The sequence below is a fragment of the Balearica regulorum genome, chromosome W (assembly GCF_011004875.1).
Source record: "Balearica regulorum gibbericeps isolate bBalReg1 chromosome W, bBalReg1.pri, whole genome shotgun sequence".
Classification (NCBI taxonomy): Eukaryota; Metazoa; Chordata; class Aves; order Gruiformes; family Gruidae; genus Balearica; species Balearica regulorum.
Genome location: NC_046219.1, coordinates 8,879,101 through 8,894,889, shown reverse-complemented (window position 1 = coordinate 8,894,889; position 15,789 = coordinate 8,879,101). Strand labels below are relative to the sequence as shown.

Sequence of the window (15,789 nt, the reverse complement as noted above, 5' to 3'; positions counted from 1 at the left end):
AACTTAGAGAGGGAATTCATCTTATTTATTACTAAGCAAAACAGAGTAGAGGAATGAGAAATAAAACCAAAATCTTAAAACACCTCCCCCCACCCCTCCCATCTTCCCGGGCTCAACTTCACTCCTGGCTTCAACCTCCGCCCCCCTCAGCGGCACAGGGGGACGGGGAGTGGGGGTTACGGTCAGTTCATCACGCGGTGTTTCTGCCGCTTCTTCATCCTCAGGGGAAGGACTCATTGTTCCCCCGCTCCAGCGTGGGGTCCCTCTCACGGGAGACAGTCCTTCACGGCCTTCTCCAACGTGAGTCTCCTCCACGGGGTGCAGACCTTCGGGAGCAAACTGCTCCAGCGTGGGTCCCCCACGGGGTCACAAGTCCTGCCAGCAAACCTGCTCTGGCGTGGGCTCCTCTCTCCATGGATCCACAGGTCCTGCCAGGAGCTTGCTCCAGCGCGGGCTTCCCACGGGGCCACAGCCTCCTTCAGGTGTCTCCACCTGCTCCAGCATGGGGTTCTCCACAGGCTGCAGGTGGAATCGCTACACCCCTTCATCCTCCCTCCATGGGCTGCAGGGGGACAGCCTGCTTCACCATGGTCTTCACCACGGGCTGCAGGGGAATCTTGCTCCGGCGCCTGGAGCACCTCCTCCCCCTCCTTCTTCACTGACCTTGGTGTCTGCAGATGTTCTTACATCTTCTCACTCCTCTCTCTGGCTGCAAAAGCGCTCTCTAACTGTTTTTTTCTCTTTCTTAAATATGTTATCACAGAGGCGCTGATTGGCTTGGCCTTGGCCAGCGGCGGGTCCGTCTTGGAGCCGGCTGGCATTGGCTCTGTCAGACACAGGGGAAGCTTCTAGCAGCTTCTCACAGAAGCCACCCCTGTAGCCCCCCCGCTACCAAAACCTTGCCATGCAAAACCAACACACTGTGATAAGTAGATGTATGCAGAAAAAAGCTGTCTGTCTAGAGATCTGACAGGTTTCTGAACAGCATATATTGAATCGAGGGAGATGTAGGAGACACCTTAGCCTGGAATTACCTCCCGTCCTCCCCAGTTCCCTGAAAAGAGGAGAGGATATTTGCACACTGGTGGCCAAGTGGTGAGAAGAGTGGATAATGGTCTGCAGCTTTACCGCTCTTCTGGGTCTTCCTTTGCCTCTTTCATCAAGAAAATGTATTCAGCCTTCTAGCGTGGTATTTACATTTGGCTCTTTGGCAGGGTGTGTCTGGTTTGTAAGGATGTTGATGTTTAGATTTTATATCATACACAGGGAAAATGTTACTGATGAAAAATACAGGGAAAGAAAAGGGCAAGTCATTATGGTTTATAATAGCTAAAGTTGAAGAGTATTTTATTAAACTAAAAGAGTACTTATCCTACAGGTACACTGACTACTTGTTTGCAGCAGAGCCATGTAATTAACTGTGGTCCTTCGAACTTCTAAAAATTAATGCAAAAGTAATTTAATAATGAATAGTTTCATTTCGGGTTTCTGCAATTGACTGTAGAGATCTCTGCTATGTTCTCCAGAAGAGTGTCTACTTTATGTGAAGAAAATTAAAGCATAAAAGAACTTTTTAGATACAATATGTTATACCATAGAATCATAGAATCATAGAATGGGTTGGGTTGGAAGGGACCTTAAAGATCATCTAGTTCCAACCCTTCTGCCATGGGCAGGGACACCTTCCACTGGACCAGGTTGCTCAAAGCCTCATCCAACCTGGCCTTGAACACTTCCAGGGACGGGGCATCCACAACCTCTCTGGGCAACCTGTTCCAGTGTTTCACCACCCTCACAGTGAAGAATTTTTTCCTAACATCTAATCTAAATCGACCCTCCTTCAGCTTAAAGCCATTACCCCTTGTCCTGTCACTACACGCCCTGATAAACAGTCCCTCACGAGCTTTCCTGTAGGTCCCCTTCAGGTACTGGTAAGCTGCCATAAGGTCTCCCCGGAGCCTTCTCTTCTCCAGGCTGAACAACCCCAACTCTCTCAGTCTGTCTTCATAGGTGTCCTGGTTTTGGCTGGGATAGAGTTAATTTTCTTCATAATAGCTGCTTAGTGCTATGTTTTGGGTTTAGAATGAGAATAATATTGATAACACATTGATGTTTTTAGTTGTTGCCAAGCAGTCAAGGACTTTTCAGCTTCTCATACTGGCCTGCCAATGAGAAGGCAGGGGGTGCCCAAGAAGCTAGGAGGGGACACAGCCAGGACGGCTGACCCAAACTGACCAAAGGGATAGTCCATACCATATGACGCCCTGCTCCATATATAACTGGGGGTTGTCCAGGAGGCAGGGCAGCTCGGGAACTACCTGAGCATCAGCTTTGGGTGGTGAGAAATTGTGCTGTTCATCACTTGTTGACTGAGGCAAAAAGTCATTGAGCACCTCAGCCTTCTCCATATCCTGGGTAACTAGGTCTCCCATTTCATTCCGGAGGGGGCCCACATTTTCCCTCATCTTCCTTTTATCACTGATGTAGCTATAGAAGCTTTTCTTATTGCCCTTGATATCCCTGGACAGATTTAATTGTCTCAGGGCTTTAGCTTTCCTAACCTGATCCCTGGCTGCTCAGACAATTTCTCTGTATTCCTCCGCGGCTACCTGCCCTTGCTTCCACCCTCTGTAGGCTTCCTTTTTGTGTTTGACTTTGCCCAGGAGCTCCTTGTTCATCCATGGGGGCCTCCTGGCATTTTTGCCTGACTTCTTTGTTGGGATGCATCGCTCCTGAGCTTGGAGGAGGTGTACAATACTGTTATAACAAGGTAACATGTAGATAATGATAGCATTTCCTCCAAAATATTTTAGCTTATTACAGGCCAAATAAATTAAAGAGATTGCAACATAGAAGTATTATTCAGTTGGAGAATATTATTTATTGAACACGTAAGACAATCAAAATTTGACTTCGTTTAAGATGTTGTTTTTGCTTGTCAGTGAGCACGTATTTACTGTAAAAGGATTCCTCAACAATACAAAGATTTGATCCAGTGTTCTAATGTGCTATGTCATGGTTTAACCCCAGTCAGCAGCTAAGGACCACACAGCCCCTCTCTCACTCCCCCCGTGTCAGGACGGGGGAAAGAATTGAAGAGTAAAAATGAGAAAACTCATGGGTTGAGATAAAGACAGTTTATTGGGTAAAAGAAAAGCTGCGCATGCAAGCAAAGCAAGACAAGGAATTCATTCACCACTTCCCATGGGCAGGCAGGTGTTCAGCCATCTCCAGGAAAGCAGGGCTCCATCACGCATAACCATTACTTGGAAAGACACCATAACTCCGAATGTCCCCCTCTTCTTCTTCCCCCAGCTCCTTATATGCTGAGCATGACGTCCTATGGTATTGAATATCCCTTTGGTCAATTTGTGTCAGCTGTCCTGTCTGCCCCCCCTCCCAACTTCTTGTGCACCCCCAGCCTACTTGCTGGTTGGGTGGTGTGAGAAGCCCTTGACTTACACAGAGCCCTTGACTCTGTATAAGCACTTCTCAGCAATAACAAAACCAACCCTGTATTATCAACACTGTTTCCAGCACAAATCCAAAACATAGCCTCATACTAGCTGCTATGAAGAAAATTAACTATCCCAGCCAAAACCAGCACACGCTATTAGAGAGTAAGACATTTTGCAAATATGTGATACTTTTTAATATGGAAAGCTTATAAAATGATTTAGTAAAAACTTGTGATTTTAACTTTCTGAGAGATTCTTGAAATATCCTGGTATAAAATACCTACTGGGCTTTTTCCACTTCCTTTCTGATATACTAATCTTTAAATGGGATGTTTGAGTCAAATTTCTTTTGGTAATTTGTACACTTAATATTTATTCAACTTTGCCTTTTATCATTTACAGAATTTCTTGTTGCAATTTTAAAGGTTACATCTTTAGGGATGGAGCATCTCATCTGTATATAAGGTTAAAATATGATTCAGAAACTTATTCTTTTCAAATTTAAAAAAAAATTCAAAAAATTGTTTTGAAAATAATTTCCCCATAGACAGTTATGACTAGGATCTGCATCGCATCATTCTAAAGAAATCCAAAGACATACAATCAGCATAAATAGGTTATTAGTCATTGCAATTTTAATGAATATCTTCTCCTTAAATAGTTTCAAAAAACATTTCATAGAATCATAGAATCATTTAGGTTGGAAAAGACCTTTAAGATCGAGCCCAGTCATTAAGCTAACACTACCAAGTCCCTAAGAGCCATGCCTACATGTCTTTTAAACACATGCATGAATGGTGACTCAACCACTTCCCTGGGCAGCCTGTTCCAATGATTGACAACGCTTTCGGTGAAGAAATTTTTCCTAATATCCAATCTAAACCTCCCCTGGCGCAACTTGAGGCCATTTCCTCTCGTCCTGCCTCTTGTTACTTGGGAGAAGAGAAACCAACACCCACCTGGCTACAACCTCCTTTCAGGTAGTTGTAGAGAGCGATAAGGTCTCTCCTGAGCCTCCTTTTCTCCAGGCTAAAAACTCCCAGTTCCCTCAACCGCTCCTCATAAGACTTGTTCTCTAGACCCTTCATCAGCTTCGTTGCTCTTCTTTGGACATGCTCCAGCACCTCAATATCTTTCTTGTAGCAAGGGGCCCAAATCTGAACACAGTATTTCAAGTTGCTTTTGAAGAGTTACATATTAGGATAACATATCATAATTTGAAATTTGTAAGGTAGCTACATAGAATAGTCTAATTTTTTTGACCAGTACTGCATCTTCGACGTGCTGTATCCTTGATATGCTGCAGTTATAGCTGAAGTGCCAGACCCCTCAGCTCTCCAGGGGGCTGGGAGTGTAGGAACTTGGTGACTTCAATGTCCCCATCACTGTGATGGCTTATAAGCATTGTAGACACATTCAAAATAGGAAGAATGATAATTACAGGTCTTAAGGATATTTCTGTCCATAAATAATGCTGCTTTTTCCATCCTCATTTGGAATTACGAATGAGGAAGCGAGTGATGGAGTGGTCGGAGTCCTCCTGTCCTGCCTGGACTGGACTCGTTGAGTCATGAGGACATATGATGTAGCGTACGTTTCTATTCAACAGACCGCATGGGTTCTTGTGCCCTGAAGGAGGTATCGGCATGTCTGACTACCTACAGTGGCACTTCCCTATAGCAGCTGTACCTTATATGCTTCAAAAAGTTGGAGCAGTCCCCTGGCGTTATGACAGTTGCTGTGTGTGGTGTACTCTGAACATTAAACTGATAGGAGAGATGCATGCACCTTTCACATTAAATAACTTTGGAAGGATTTTAGGAACTTGTAAGTTTTTGTTAATTAGCACCCAGATTATCTAATCTTCATCAGTTTCAGTATCCTGATGCTGTGCTGCCAGAAAAAATGTTAATGTGTAGGATCGTAGAGGTGTTTGTCCTGGGTAGTGCCTTTATGGCTCTCCTGAAAGGAGTACAGATGAAAAAATTGGATGACTGAAAGAAGCTAGGACAAATAATGATGCCACTGATATCTGATCACAGTTATTATTTTTGCTGAGTGCTGAAAAGAAGGTGAGATCTTCAGAGTATTTTATTTGACTGGAAAAGGAAAGAATTATAGATTCCAGATATGTTTGATAATAAATTATCTGTCAAGTATTATTTGCAGATAACATCCACTTTAGGAAAAAAAAAATTACTTACACATGCTTATCTTTAATAATGTTAAGTACAGTTTTGGACTGTGGCCAAAATAGATCTCTCAAATAAGTATATAGTCTGCTTGAATTTACTAGTTGGAAGCCTGTAGCTGGCGGTGTGCCCTAAGGTCAGTTCTTGGTCCAGTCTTAACATGTTCATCAATGACATGGATGAAGGGACAGAGTGTATCCTCAGCAAATTTGCTGATGATGCAAAACTGGGAGGAGTGGCCGACATACCAGAAGGCTGTGCTGTCATTCAACGAGACCTGGACAGAATAGAGAATTGGGTGGAGAGGAACCTAATGAAATTCAATAAGGGCAACTATAGGGTCCTGCACCTAGGGAAGAATAACCCCAAGCACCAGTACAGGTTAGGGGTTGACCTGCTGGGAAGCAGCTCTGCAGAGAAGGACCTGGGAGTCCTGGTGGACAACAACCTCCCCATGAGCCAGCAGTGTGCCCTCGTGGCCAAGAAGGCCAATGGTATCCTGGGGTGCGTTCAGAAGAGTGTGGCCAGCAGGTCGAGGGAGGTTATCCTCCCCCTCTACTCTGCCCTGGTGAGGCCACATCTGGAGTACTGTGTCCATTTCTGGGCTCCCCAGTTCAAGAAAGACAGGGAACTACTGGAGAGAGTCCAGTGGAGGGCTACAAAGATGATTAGGGGACTTGAACATCTCTTGTATGAGGAAAGGCTGAGAGAGCTGGGTCTGTTTACCCTGGAGAAGAGAAGACTGAGAGGGGGTCTTATCAATACTTATACATATCTAAAGGGCAGATTGTAAAAGGAAGGGGCTGGATTCTTCTCAATGGTGCCCAGCAACAGGACAAGGGACAATGGGCACAAACTGGAACACAGGAAGTTCCATCTGAATATGAGGGAAAAACTACTTCACTTTGAGGGTGACCGAGCACTGGACCAGGCTGCCCAGAGAGATTGTGGAGCATCCTTCTCTGGAGATATTCAAAACCCACCTGGACGGAATCCTGTGCAACCTGCTCTAGGTGATCCTGCTCTAGCATGGGGGTTGGACTAGATGATCTCCAGAGGTCCTATCCAACCCCTACTAATCTGTGAATCTGTGAATCTGTGAATGGAGAACAGCCTACAAATATATATATCTATAGATAGATAGATAGATTAGATAGATATTAAAAAATAGTCTAGTAATTGTTTGGAGGATACATTAGACTTACTTTCTACTGAGTTGCATATTTCCCTTTTTGAGAAGTCTTATTTTTTCAATTAGAGTTTTGCATTTACATATAATGTTACGAAGACTGCGCGATGGGGGAAATTAACTTAAAGTTCTATGAATTCTTAATGTTTCAGATATGATTGAAAAAATTAAATTGAAGCTTTGACTCCACATCTCTCTTCTTGAGATGTCATTGTATTAGGACAGTTGTACATAGTAGATATAGCTTTTGTAGAACATCTTAAATGAAAGTGGAGATAAAAAAATAAAGTTAATTTGAATTCATCTACCCTTTCATCTGTACAAAGCAATTTATTAATGCGTGGCTTGTTTTCTCCAGATCGCTACAATTTCTCCAGGGATGACATCATGTGAAAACACTCTAAATACATTGAGATATGCAAATAGGTATGGAAAATGTTAATGCTTATAACTATACTGGCTGTTGATCGCTCATGTGTTGAATACTGCTGTTCCATGATGAGTAATTATTTTAAGTACTTGAATAATTTTAGCATACTTGCATTTCTTAATAAGATTAAAACCAAAATATTGATTTAGACTCATTTAATTTAATTTGTCACTTTTTACAGCCATTACAAGAGAATCAATAGAAACTGCATTTAAGTCATTACCCAGAGATGGCTATAGTGTGGATTGCAAGGAATGTGGGAGATGCCCTTATTAGTTTTGCCCCTGCTCTGGAGGCATCACCTCTTGCATTAGGGGTAGTTGGTTTTCATGATTTCCTGGGGTGTTAGCTGAAAAACCTTTCTGCAATGTGATTTTTTTCATCCCCTTGGTGGAATTGCAGTCTGTTGCCAGCCTGTTTCTTTTATATATATGATATATCATATATATATATCATATCATATTTATCTCAACTAGTTTATTCTTATGAAAACTGTACAGTTACTGTGGCCCAAATTTTATATTTCTCAACTTCAGGTAAATATCTGAGACCCCTCAGTAAAGAGTCAGTTAATCCAACAGTGATGTTATAATCAGCGTAGAGAAATTAGTGTCTTCAGAGGCTAATGCAGCACCTCTGAGACCTGTACTGCCAGAAGAGGCTACCACCTAGTGGCCTGCTTGCTCTGTCCAGTCCCAGCTGCTAGGGAAGCTTACCACCTGCTCCTCTCCATATTCAAATGTCTTTGTGTTTGGATCAAGGGACTTAGCAGCAAATCTGCCTGGCTTGGACTAGTCTATGTGATTTCCTTCCTGGTGAGAAGGGGGCATCTACTCCCTTGCTTACAGTAACATAACTAAGGATGTTGCGCATTCATCAAGACTCATTTATGTTTCTATCCCTTATAGAATACACGTTGCTGAAGTGACTCCAGAAAAAGACACTGCAAAACAAATTAAATATCTATTTCTAGTATACTAAATTGTTGTGATGAAACTGTTTCTTCCTCTTCATGTTAAATTTGTATGTTGTTATGGAGTAAATGCCTATCACTGTAAAGTTGCTTCATGTGTGTTGTGTAATATTTTAATTTTTTCTAGCAATATATCATTTTCATAATGCAATTAGTTTTTAGGTGCTGAACACTAGTGTCTGTGCAGTGTAAGAAAGACAGGGGCCAGTATAGAATTTAAAGTATTTTAGTGGTTTGATATGTTAAAAGGAGTAGTTTAATGGAATATTGAATGTAGAGCAAATTTTATTAACTGCGTGAACTGAAATCTGGAATTACTCTTCTGAAAGCATTGCTATTATATTCTCCTGCAAATTAGCAGCACTGGTTTTGTTCAATTTTGTTAGTGATCTGTAACTCTATTTGCAGAAAGTTTAAATATGTTTGCACTTATTTGTGTTTTAATATAAAAATAATTTTATTGTTAAACTATTAAAGAGGAATGCTAAACAAAGAGTTGTAATTTTAACTGTGTTTATGAGAACATTTTCTTTTAATTTGCTGCTGTATTTTGATGCTGCAGAGTAAAGGAATTTGGAATTAGTCCTTCGGACATTCCCTTCTCACAGGGTAGTGGCAGTCGCTCTGATCTCTCTCCTTCCTATGAGTATGACGACTTTTCTCCTTCAGTCACCAGGTCCACTTCATTCTTTACATGGAATCTTTATTTTTAAGTTTTCTTTTTGGCAATGTCATTTTACAGACCAACCTTTCATTAGTCCCCTTGCCTTGAGTCACACATACTTTGTTTTAATTTTGTTTGGCAGGTGATGGTTCTGCATGATCTGCAATCATCTTCCCAGTATTTTGTTCACCCTCCTTAAACATCCACACTCTATATCCAAGCTTGCTAGTTTCCTGCATACATTTTAAAAAAAAAAAGGTGATGTCATCTTTGTACATTTAGTGGACCAAATATGACAAGTCTGTGTTTAGGGCAATTTGAATATATCTAATTAAAAGAAAACAATTTTAATACATATATATTTTTAAAACTTTTCATTACTTCAAAAATGAATGAAATACAGTTTCCATTGTAGTAAATATGTACTACTTGAAAAAAAAATTCCCCTTAAAAAATGAAGAATTTGTTCTAAAACTTGCTATACTTGTAGACTTTGATGTGTCTGTTTCATAAGCATTCTTTTAAATGGGCTTTTTTTGGACAGAATCATTATCAATCTTTTAAACTATTTTCATGCTGCAGGAGTCTAACATTTTAATAAGATATTTTCACCTTTGAAATTATTTTAATTAAAGGATCTATTCATTCTCTGGGTTAATTGGTTGCAAATTATTATTTTCTTTAGAATTCTTGGTGGATTTGCTTATAACAGCTAGTGGGGTACTGATTGACTTAATTTTTTTAAAGCACAATTGTGTGCACAGAAAAAAGAAAGATGGTCAGGTTTAAGGTGCTGAATGAACTTTTCTTTCAAATATTATTCATTGTTAAGGAATTAAAATCAAGGGTTTGGAGATTTTTGCCCTCTTAACAGTTAATGAGTAGTAAGATTTCAAGCAAAAAATGCCTCTTTCTAGAAGATGGACTGTAATCCACCTGCAAATAGTTGAAATTCAATGGTCCATGCTTTTTAGGAGTTGGACTAACATCTTTTTGTCACTGAAAGTACATTAAATTTGTGAAGCTGACATCATCATCCTTATGAATTAAATTGCACATAAATGCATAGAGCTTTATTTTTGGTTGTAACTCTTTTACACAGGAAGTTATTAATTTGTAAATTAAATATTTTCTGATTGTAGGGTGAAGGAGCTGATGGTTGATCCTAGTGGTGCAGGAGATATCCGTCCCATTATACACCATGCTCCCAATCAGATCGATGACTTAGAGACACAGTGGGGTGTGGGGAGCTCTCCTCAGAGAGATGATCTCAAACTGCTTTGTGAACAAAATGTGAGTGGTTTACAGCATTACATGGAAAGACATGATGATAAATACAGTGGCAGAACAAAATCTAGAGTAATGCGTATTTATAGCCTGTTAGCAATATCAAGTAGATACAGCATGCCTCATCACCATTTCACTTTATGGTATTATGTTCATTCCCATAAACAAACAAAAAAAAAAGGTTTCTTGAAGGGTGAGGAGAATATTTTATTTATCTCCTTACTGATTAGGGCTTTTAATGTCTAAGCAGCAGGGTCTGCTCTAGGCTCTCGCGTTTTTTAGTGTGCATTTTTTCCAGTATAGCTTCATCTCTTATTAGGTAGTTAGAAGTAGCCTGGGAAATGCGTCCATTTTATTTAACACTCCTGTGTTTTTGACCATTACTTTCCCTGCATGCAACACCTGTTTCAAGTGAGTTTGCCTTTCTCTGTGTTTAGAAATGTGACTACCCATCATTCCTCTTCCCAACATCCTGATTTTCATAGAGTGAAACCCCAGAGCAATGTTTGGGAGAAAGTCACATCATGTTCCCAGGATGTCTCCCTGGGCTGCATGAGTGGAGATCAGGGACTGAGGGGCATCTTCTAAAGGGCATTTTTCCTTCACTGCCGATTATCAGCTCTAGTCCTGGTTTCTTAAATGCTCAACAGGGATTAAAACTTGGTTTGTGAAAATGCTGATGAAAGACAGAAAAGAAAAATCCTTACTACCCTAACTTATTTTTCTCAAGATTCTCTGCCTTCTCAAACACCTCTACAGTCTTTGCTGTATTTCTCATTTTAGTAACTGGCTCTTCTTCAAGGGCTCTATTTTATAAGAACAAGCTAGAGCTTCCCACTGGACAGTCCTTCCAGCCAGATATCCTTTCATATCATACTTTTTTGTTGTTCATGTGTTAAGCTTTACAATGTGTTTTTAAAAAAGATTTTAAAGGCATTCTATAAGGAACCATACTGTCTTGTTAAAACATTAATAGCAGCCTACCTAGCACTTTCCCCTTTAATTGTTAACTATTTATGTCTAAAGAAGTCCTGTTTGTCCCAGTTTGTAAATCCATGTTGTACATTCTTCTAATGTATTAATCACTACATACTTTTTAGATTTTTCACTTTACATTTATTCCAGTTTTTTTCCCAAAGGATTAATTTAATTTTGATTTCCTGAAATGTATTGAATGTAATTGTTTTCTTTTTTGAAAATTGTTGTCTGTCTATTGCAGTATGCGCAACAAAAAGCCCTGATGGAAAATGAGTTTTCTGTAGGTGTTAAAACCTACTAGAAATTAGTATTCTTCCCTTGTGACTTCCTCCTCCCACTACTTCAACTTTTTTTTTTTTTTTTCCATGTGGAATATTCTGTTTTCCGGTATTCACTAGGATTAGTGGCTGGAAATTTTTAATGAATATGAATTAAATTTAACTCTGTAAACATTTTGAATTTATTGCCCTCTCCACTCATTTCTGGAAATTTTCTTGTTAGAAGTATTAAGTTCTATTTTTGACAGGTTCTGCTTTCTGCGTATTTCTTTTCATGTTCTGTGATGGGATGGATCACATTCAATATATCTCCTGTAGCCACAGTTCTTTCCAGACTAACAGGCTTAACTATTGTTTTTAGGAAGAGGAAGTTTCTCCGCAGTTGTTTACTTTCCATGAAGCTGTGTCACAAATGGTAGAAATGGAAGAGCAAGTAGTAGAAGACCACAGGGCTGTCTTCCAGGTAAAAGATGGAGCTCTACTTTGTTTTATCCTAATCAAGGTTTTCCCAATGAAAGTGCATACTTTTGAAGATGTAGGATATCATCTGGTCATTCTGCTACTGTCAGAGATTTCTAAATTGTTTTATTATGCTAAGCCCATTGTAGCAAACAAATAGGAACAGATGTTTAGATCCCATAACCATTAATCTTTGTCCCCATGATGAAAGAGAAGCATATTTTTCTACCATCCCAGAAATTTATTAAAATTTTCCTTTTCTTCTCAACAAACATTCCTAAATAGACTGCGTTCATCATAAGAAAAGTTGCTATTTTCTTTTTACTGTTTTAACTATTTACTATATTTTCTGTGTTAGTCCTTTTCCAGCATTAGTGACTGTTTTTTCTAATTGCAGGGAGCTTACTCAGATTGGTCTTGAAATTTTCAATTTCACTGTCTAATCTATGCCAATATTCCTATGCCAAAGCTGGCAATTAATAGTAATGTTTCTATATCAGCACCATTTCTGTTTGGTCATGTCCTGCAAGAAAACAGCAAAACATTAAACCTGTAGGGAATACACACATCTCCTCAATTTAGGTATCTAACTTAGTGGAACACTGATGTGTGTTCATGTAATATAGTAGGATGCTAAATAGCACATTTTACAACAGATGTAAAGATTTAGTTATTATGAAACATTAGCCCTGAGGTAAAACATGCAGAAGTGTGAAAGTCTTATACTATATGCCGTAGCTGTGTCCTAATGCTTGCGACTTCTGGAGACACAAGCTGCATTAGTTTAAGATGTTACTGCCTCTGTGTGTCCATCTGGCATTATGCTGGAGATTACTGCTCCTCACAGTAGTCATTAGAAGGAAATGTGACCCAGCCTGAGCTCCCTTCCTTCGCAGCATGGCTTGTTAGTTTATGCCGTGGGTGGAGATGGGCTGCACCAATACAAAATCTACAAGCTGTAACATGCAGAAGTTGTCTTCTGTCAGCTTTCTCCTGAAAGTTGTTGATTCTGGGATACAAAACATCCTATCCTAAGAAAAATGTCTAAAATAGATCAACTGAATGAATTGTGCTCTAGAGGTGTTGGTCTTTCTTTGTTTCTTGGATATAAGAGCTTACATTAGATGAGATGAATCCTATCCCAATCTGAGCTCCATCTGCTCTGAAAGCTAACAAAACATACATGGAGTTTGGACTATGCTTTCAATATTACTTGGACTACTGAGCACAGAGGGAAAGACTTAATTTTAGTATTTCAGCATGCCTAGAACTGTCAACTGCTTGCTTTTTTTAAAAATCAAAGCATTTCCAATGGGATCAGTTCTCCTGATCACAGCTTTGCATGGTTCTGTAAGCTTTAAGCTCCTGGTTGCATTCTTCTTTGCTGCAAGACTTTGTTTCTTTTTTTCCCCCTCTTTTTTTTTTTTTTTTTTTGGTAATATTTGGAGCGCAAAGATGCCTAAGAGCTGTTATGTCTGGGGAGTTAGCTCATGCTATAGAGAGCTTAAAATAGCTCTTCTTTTATACAGCTTCTCTCAAAACTGGTTTTGACTATGGACAGAATTATCTTGGCTCCTTGACTGGAGTAATGACACTATGATTATAATGAGTGGCAACCAGCCCATACTTAAAATTGAAGCCTGGCTTCAAAGTTTGATAGCTGCCTAGGGGGACATAACCATGACATAAAGTTCTGAGTTTCTTAGCTTTATAACCACCTAATGTTCTGAATTTGAAGAGAACTGGAGTGCCTGAGGTTTATCTGTTGCTGGTATGACCACTGGAGTTAAGAAACTATGTAGAAAACATACAATTTTGCTGAATTAGGAATAAGGATTCATTTCAGGATCGAAATCTTATAGTGAGGTGACTAGACAGTAAAAGTGTGGTCATCTTGAGAAAAGGAGTAATTCAGCTCTTTGTCTTGAAACTTTGCTAATGTATTTAGCTGTTTTGTTTTTTGTTTTTTTTAACTTTTATCTAGGAATCTATTAGATGGCTGGAAGATGAAAAAGCTCTTCTTGAGATGACAGAAGAAGTAGACTATGATGTGGATTCTTACGCTACCCAACTTGAAGCAATTCTAGAGCAAAAAATTGATATTCTGACTGAACTTAGAGGTAGATTGCTTTTAATCACTTTCGTGTACATTTTCATATGCCATGGAAACTTGCAGTAATAGTGAGGAGAAAAAAAAGAATGTGGTTATGCTTTGGGGTCTTTTTTCACCTTATGCTGTCCTGTAATGTTCTGTGGAAGGAACATTTATTCTGCTGCCTAAGAACAAGTTCATATGTGTGTTCAGTTCATGCTAGTTTAAAGGAAAAGTCTCTGCTTTACCTCCAGGAAGTATAAACCTGGGAAACACCACTTATGACTGGCTACCAACTGGATTTAACTCCATTCACCACAGCTCTTTCCGCCCGACCATCCAGCCAGTTTATTACCCAGCAAAGAGTACTCCCATCAAAGCGACGAGCAGCCACTTTCTCCAGGAGAATGCTGTGGGAAACAGTGTCAAAGGCTTTACTGAAGTCCAGGTAGACAACATCCACAGCCTTTCCCTCATCCACTAAGCAGGATACCTTGTCATAGAAGGAGATCAGGTTAGTCAAGCAGGACCTGCCTTTCATGAACCCATGCTGACTGGGTCTGACCGCCTGGTTATCCTGTATGTGCCATGTGATGGCACTCAAGATGATCTGCTCCATAACCTTCCCCAGCACTGAGGTCAGACTGACAGGTCTGTAGATCCTCCTTCCAGCCTTTCTTGTGGATGGGCATCACATTAGCTAACCTCCAGTCAACTGGGACCTCCTTGCTTAACCAGGACTGCTGATAAATGATGGAAAGTGGCTTGGTGAGCATTTCCACCAGCTCCCTCAGTACCCTTGGGTGGATCCCATCTGGCCCCATAGTCTTGTGTGTGTCTAAGTGGTGTAGCAGGTCACTAATCATTTCCCTTGAATTATGGGGGCTTCATTCTGCTCCTCTTCCCTGTCTTCCAGGTCAGGGGGCTGGGTACCCAGAGAAAAACTCATCTTACTATTAAAGACTGAGGCAAAGGCGGCATTAAGTACCTCAGCCTTTTCCTCAGCCTTTGTCACTGTGTTTCCCCCTGCATCCAGTAAAGGATGGAGATTATCCTTAGTCCTCCTTTTGTTGTAAATGTATTTATAGAAAAAATTTTTATTGTCTTTTATGGCAGTAGTCAGATTAAGTTCTAGTTGGGCTTTGGCCCTTCTAATTTTCTCCCTGCATAGCCTAATGACATCCTTGTAGTCCTCCTGAGTTACCTGCCCCTTCTTCCAAAGGCCAGAAACTTCTTTTTTTCCTGAGTTCCAGTCAAAGCTCTCTTTTCAGCCAGGCCAGTCTTCCCTGCCGGTTCATCTTTTAGCACATGGGGATGGCCTGCTCCTCCGCCTTTAAGATTTCCTTCTTGAAGAGTGTCCAGTCTTCCTGGAAAGAATTAGATGTACATTCCTTTGCTTCTTATGGATGATGGCTTCCTCTTCAGGAAAAGACAATTTGAGACACCAGCAGTGAAAAAACAGTTTAGGTGACTCCCTGTTCTTCCAAAACTTATTGGATACTGCTTTTGAAACAAGATACTGGAGATAAAGGATATCTAAGAGATCCTTGCATCTTTACAGGCAGCATGATACATGTATAGCTTTACAGGAGGGAAGAACTGTTAAGTCAAAGATTCTTTCTCCCAGTAACTCTGATGTTATACTCATGACACATAATGGTCACTGAATATTTCAGCTTTTATTCCTGTCACTTTGTGACTGACTTTTTTATGCTATCATTTTGGTTTCCTTCTTCCTATTCTTGGGCATGTTACTGGGGAATGGGGAGGGGGGGAATAGAAATATGAA

At 40.2% G+C, this 15,789-nt stretch overlaps 1 protein-coding gene across 6 annotated transcripts in view; it reads left to right on the top strand.

The window, feature by feature from the left end:
* LOC142599167 (kinesin-like protein KIF2A) overlaps window positions 1-15,789 on the top strand; it is a 96,881-nt gene that overhangs the window by 73,699 nt on the left and 7,393 nt on the right. For 2 of the 6 annotated variants that reach the window (XM_075738937.1, XM_075738936.1), the window contains exons 16-20: window positions 7,198-7,265; window positions 8,805-8,918; window positions 10,049-10,199; window positions 11,811-11,912; window positions 13,893-14,028. In XM_075738937.1, the coding sequence (XP_075595052.1) occupies window positions 7,198-7,265; window positions 8,805-8,918; window positions 10,049-10,199; window positions 11,811-11,912; window positions 13,893-14,028 (571 nt within the window). The remainder of the gene's footprint in view (window positions 1-7,197; window positions 7,266-8,804; window positions 8,919-10,048; window positions 10,200-11,810; window positions 11,913-13,892; window positions 14,029-15,789) is intronic. The other 4 variants (XM_075738938.1, XM_075738942.1, XM_075738941.1 and 1 more) reach the window with 2 other exon arrangements.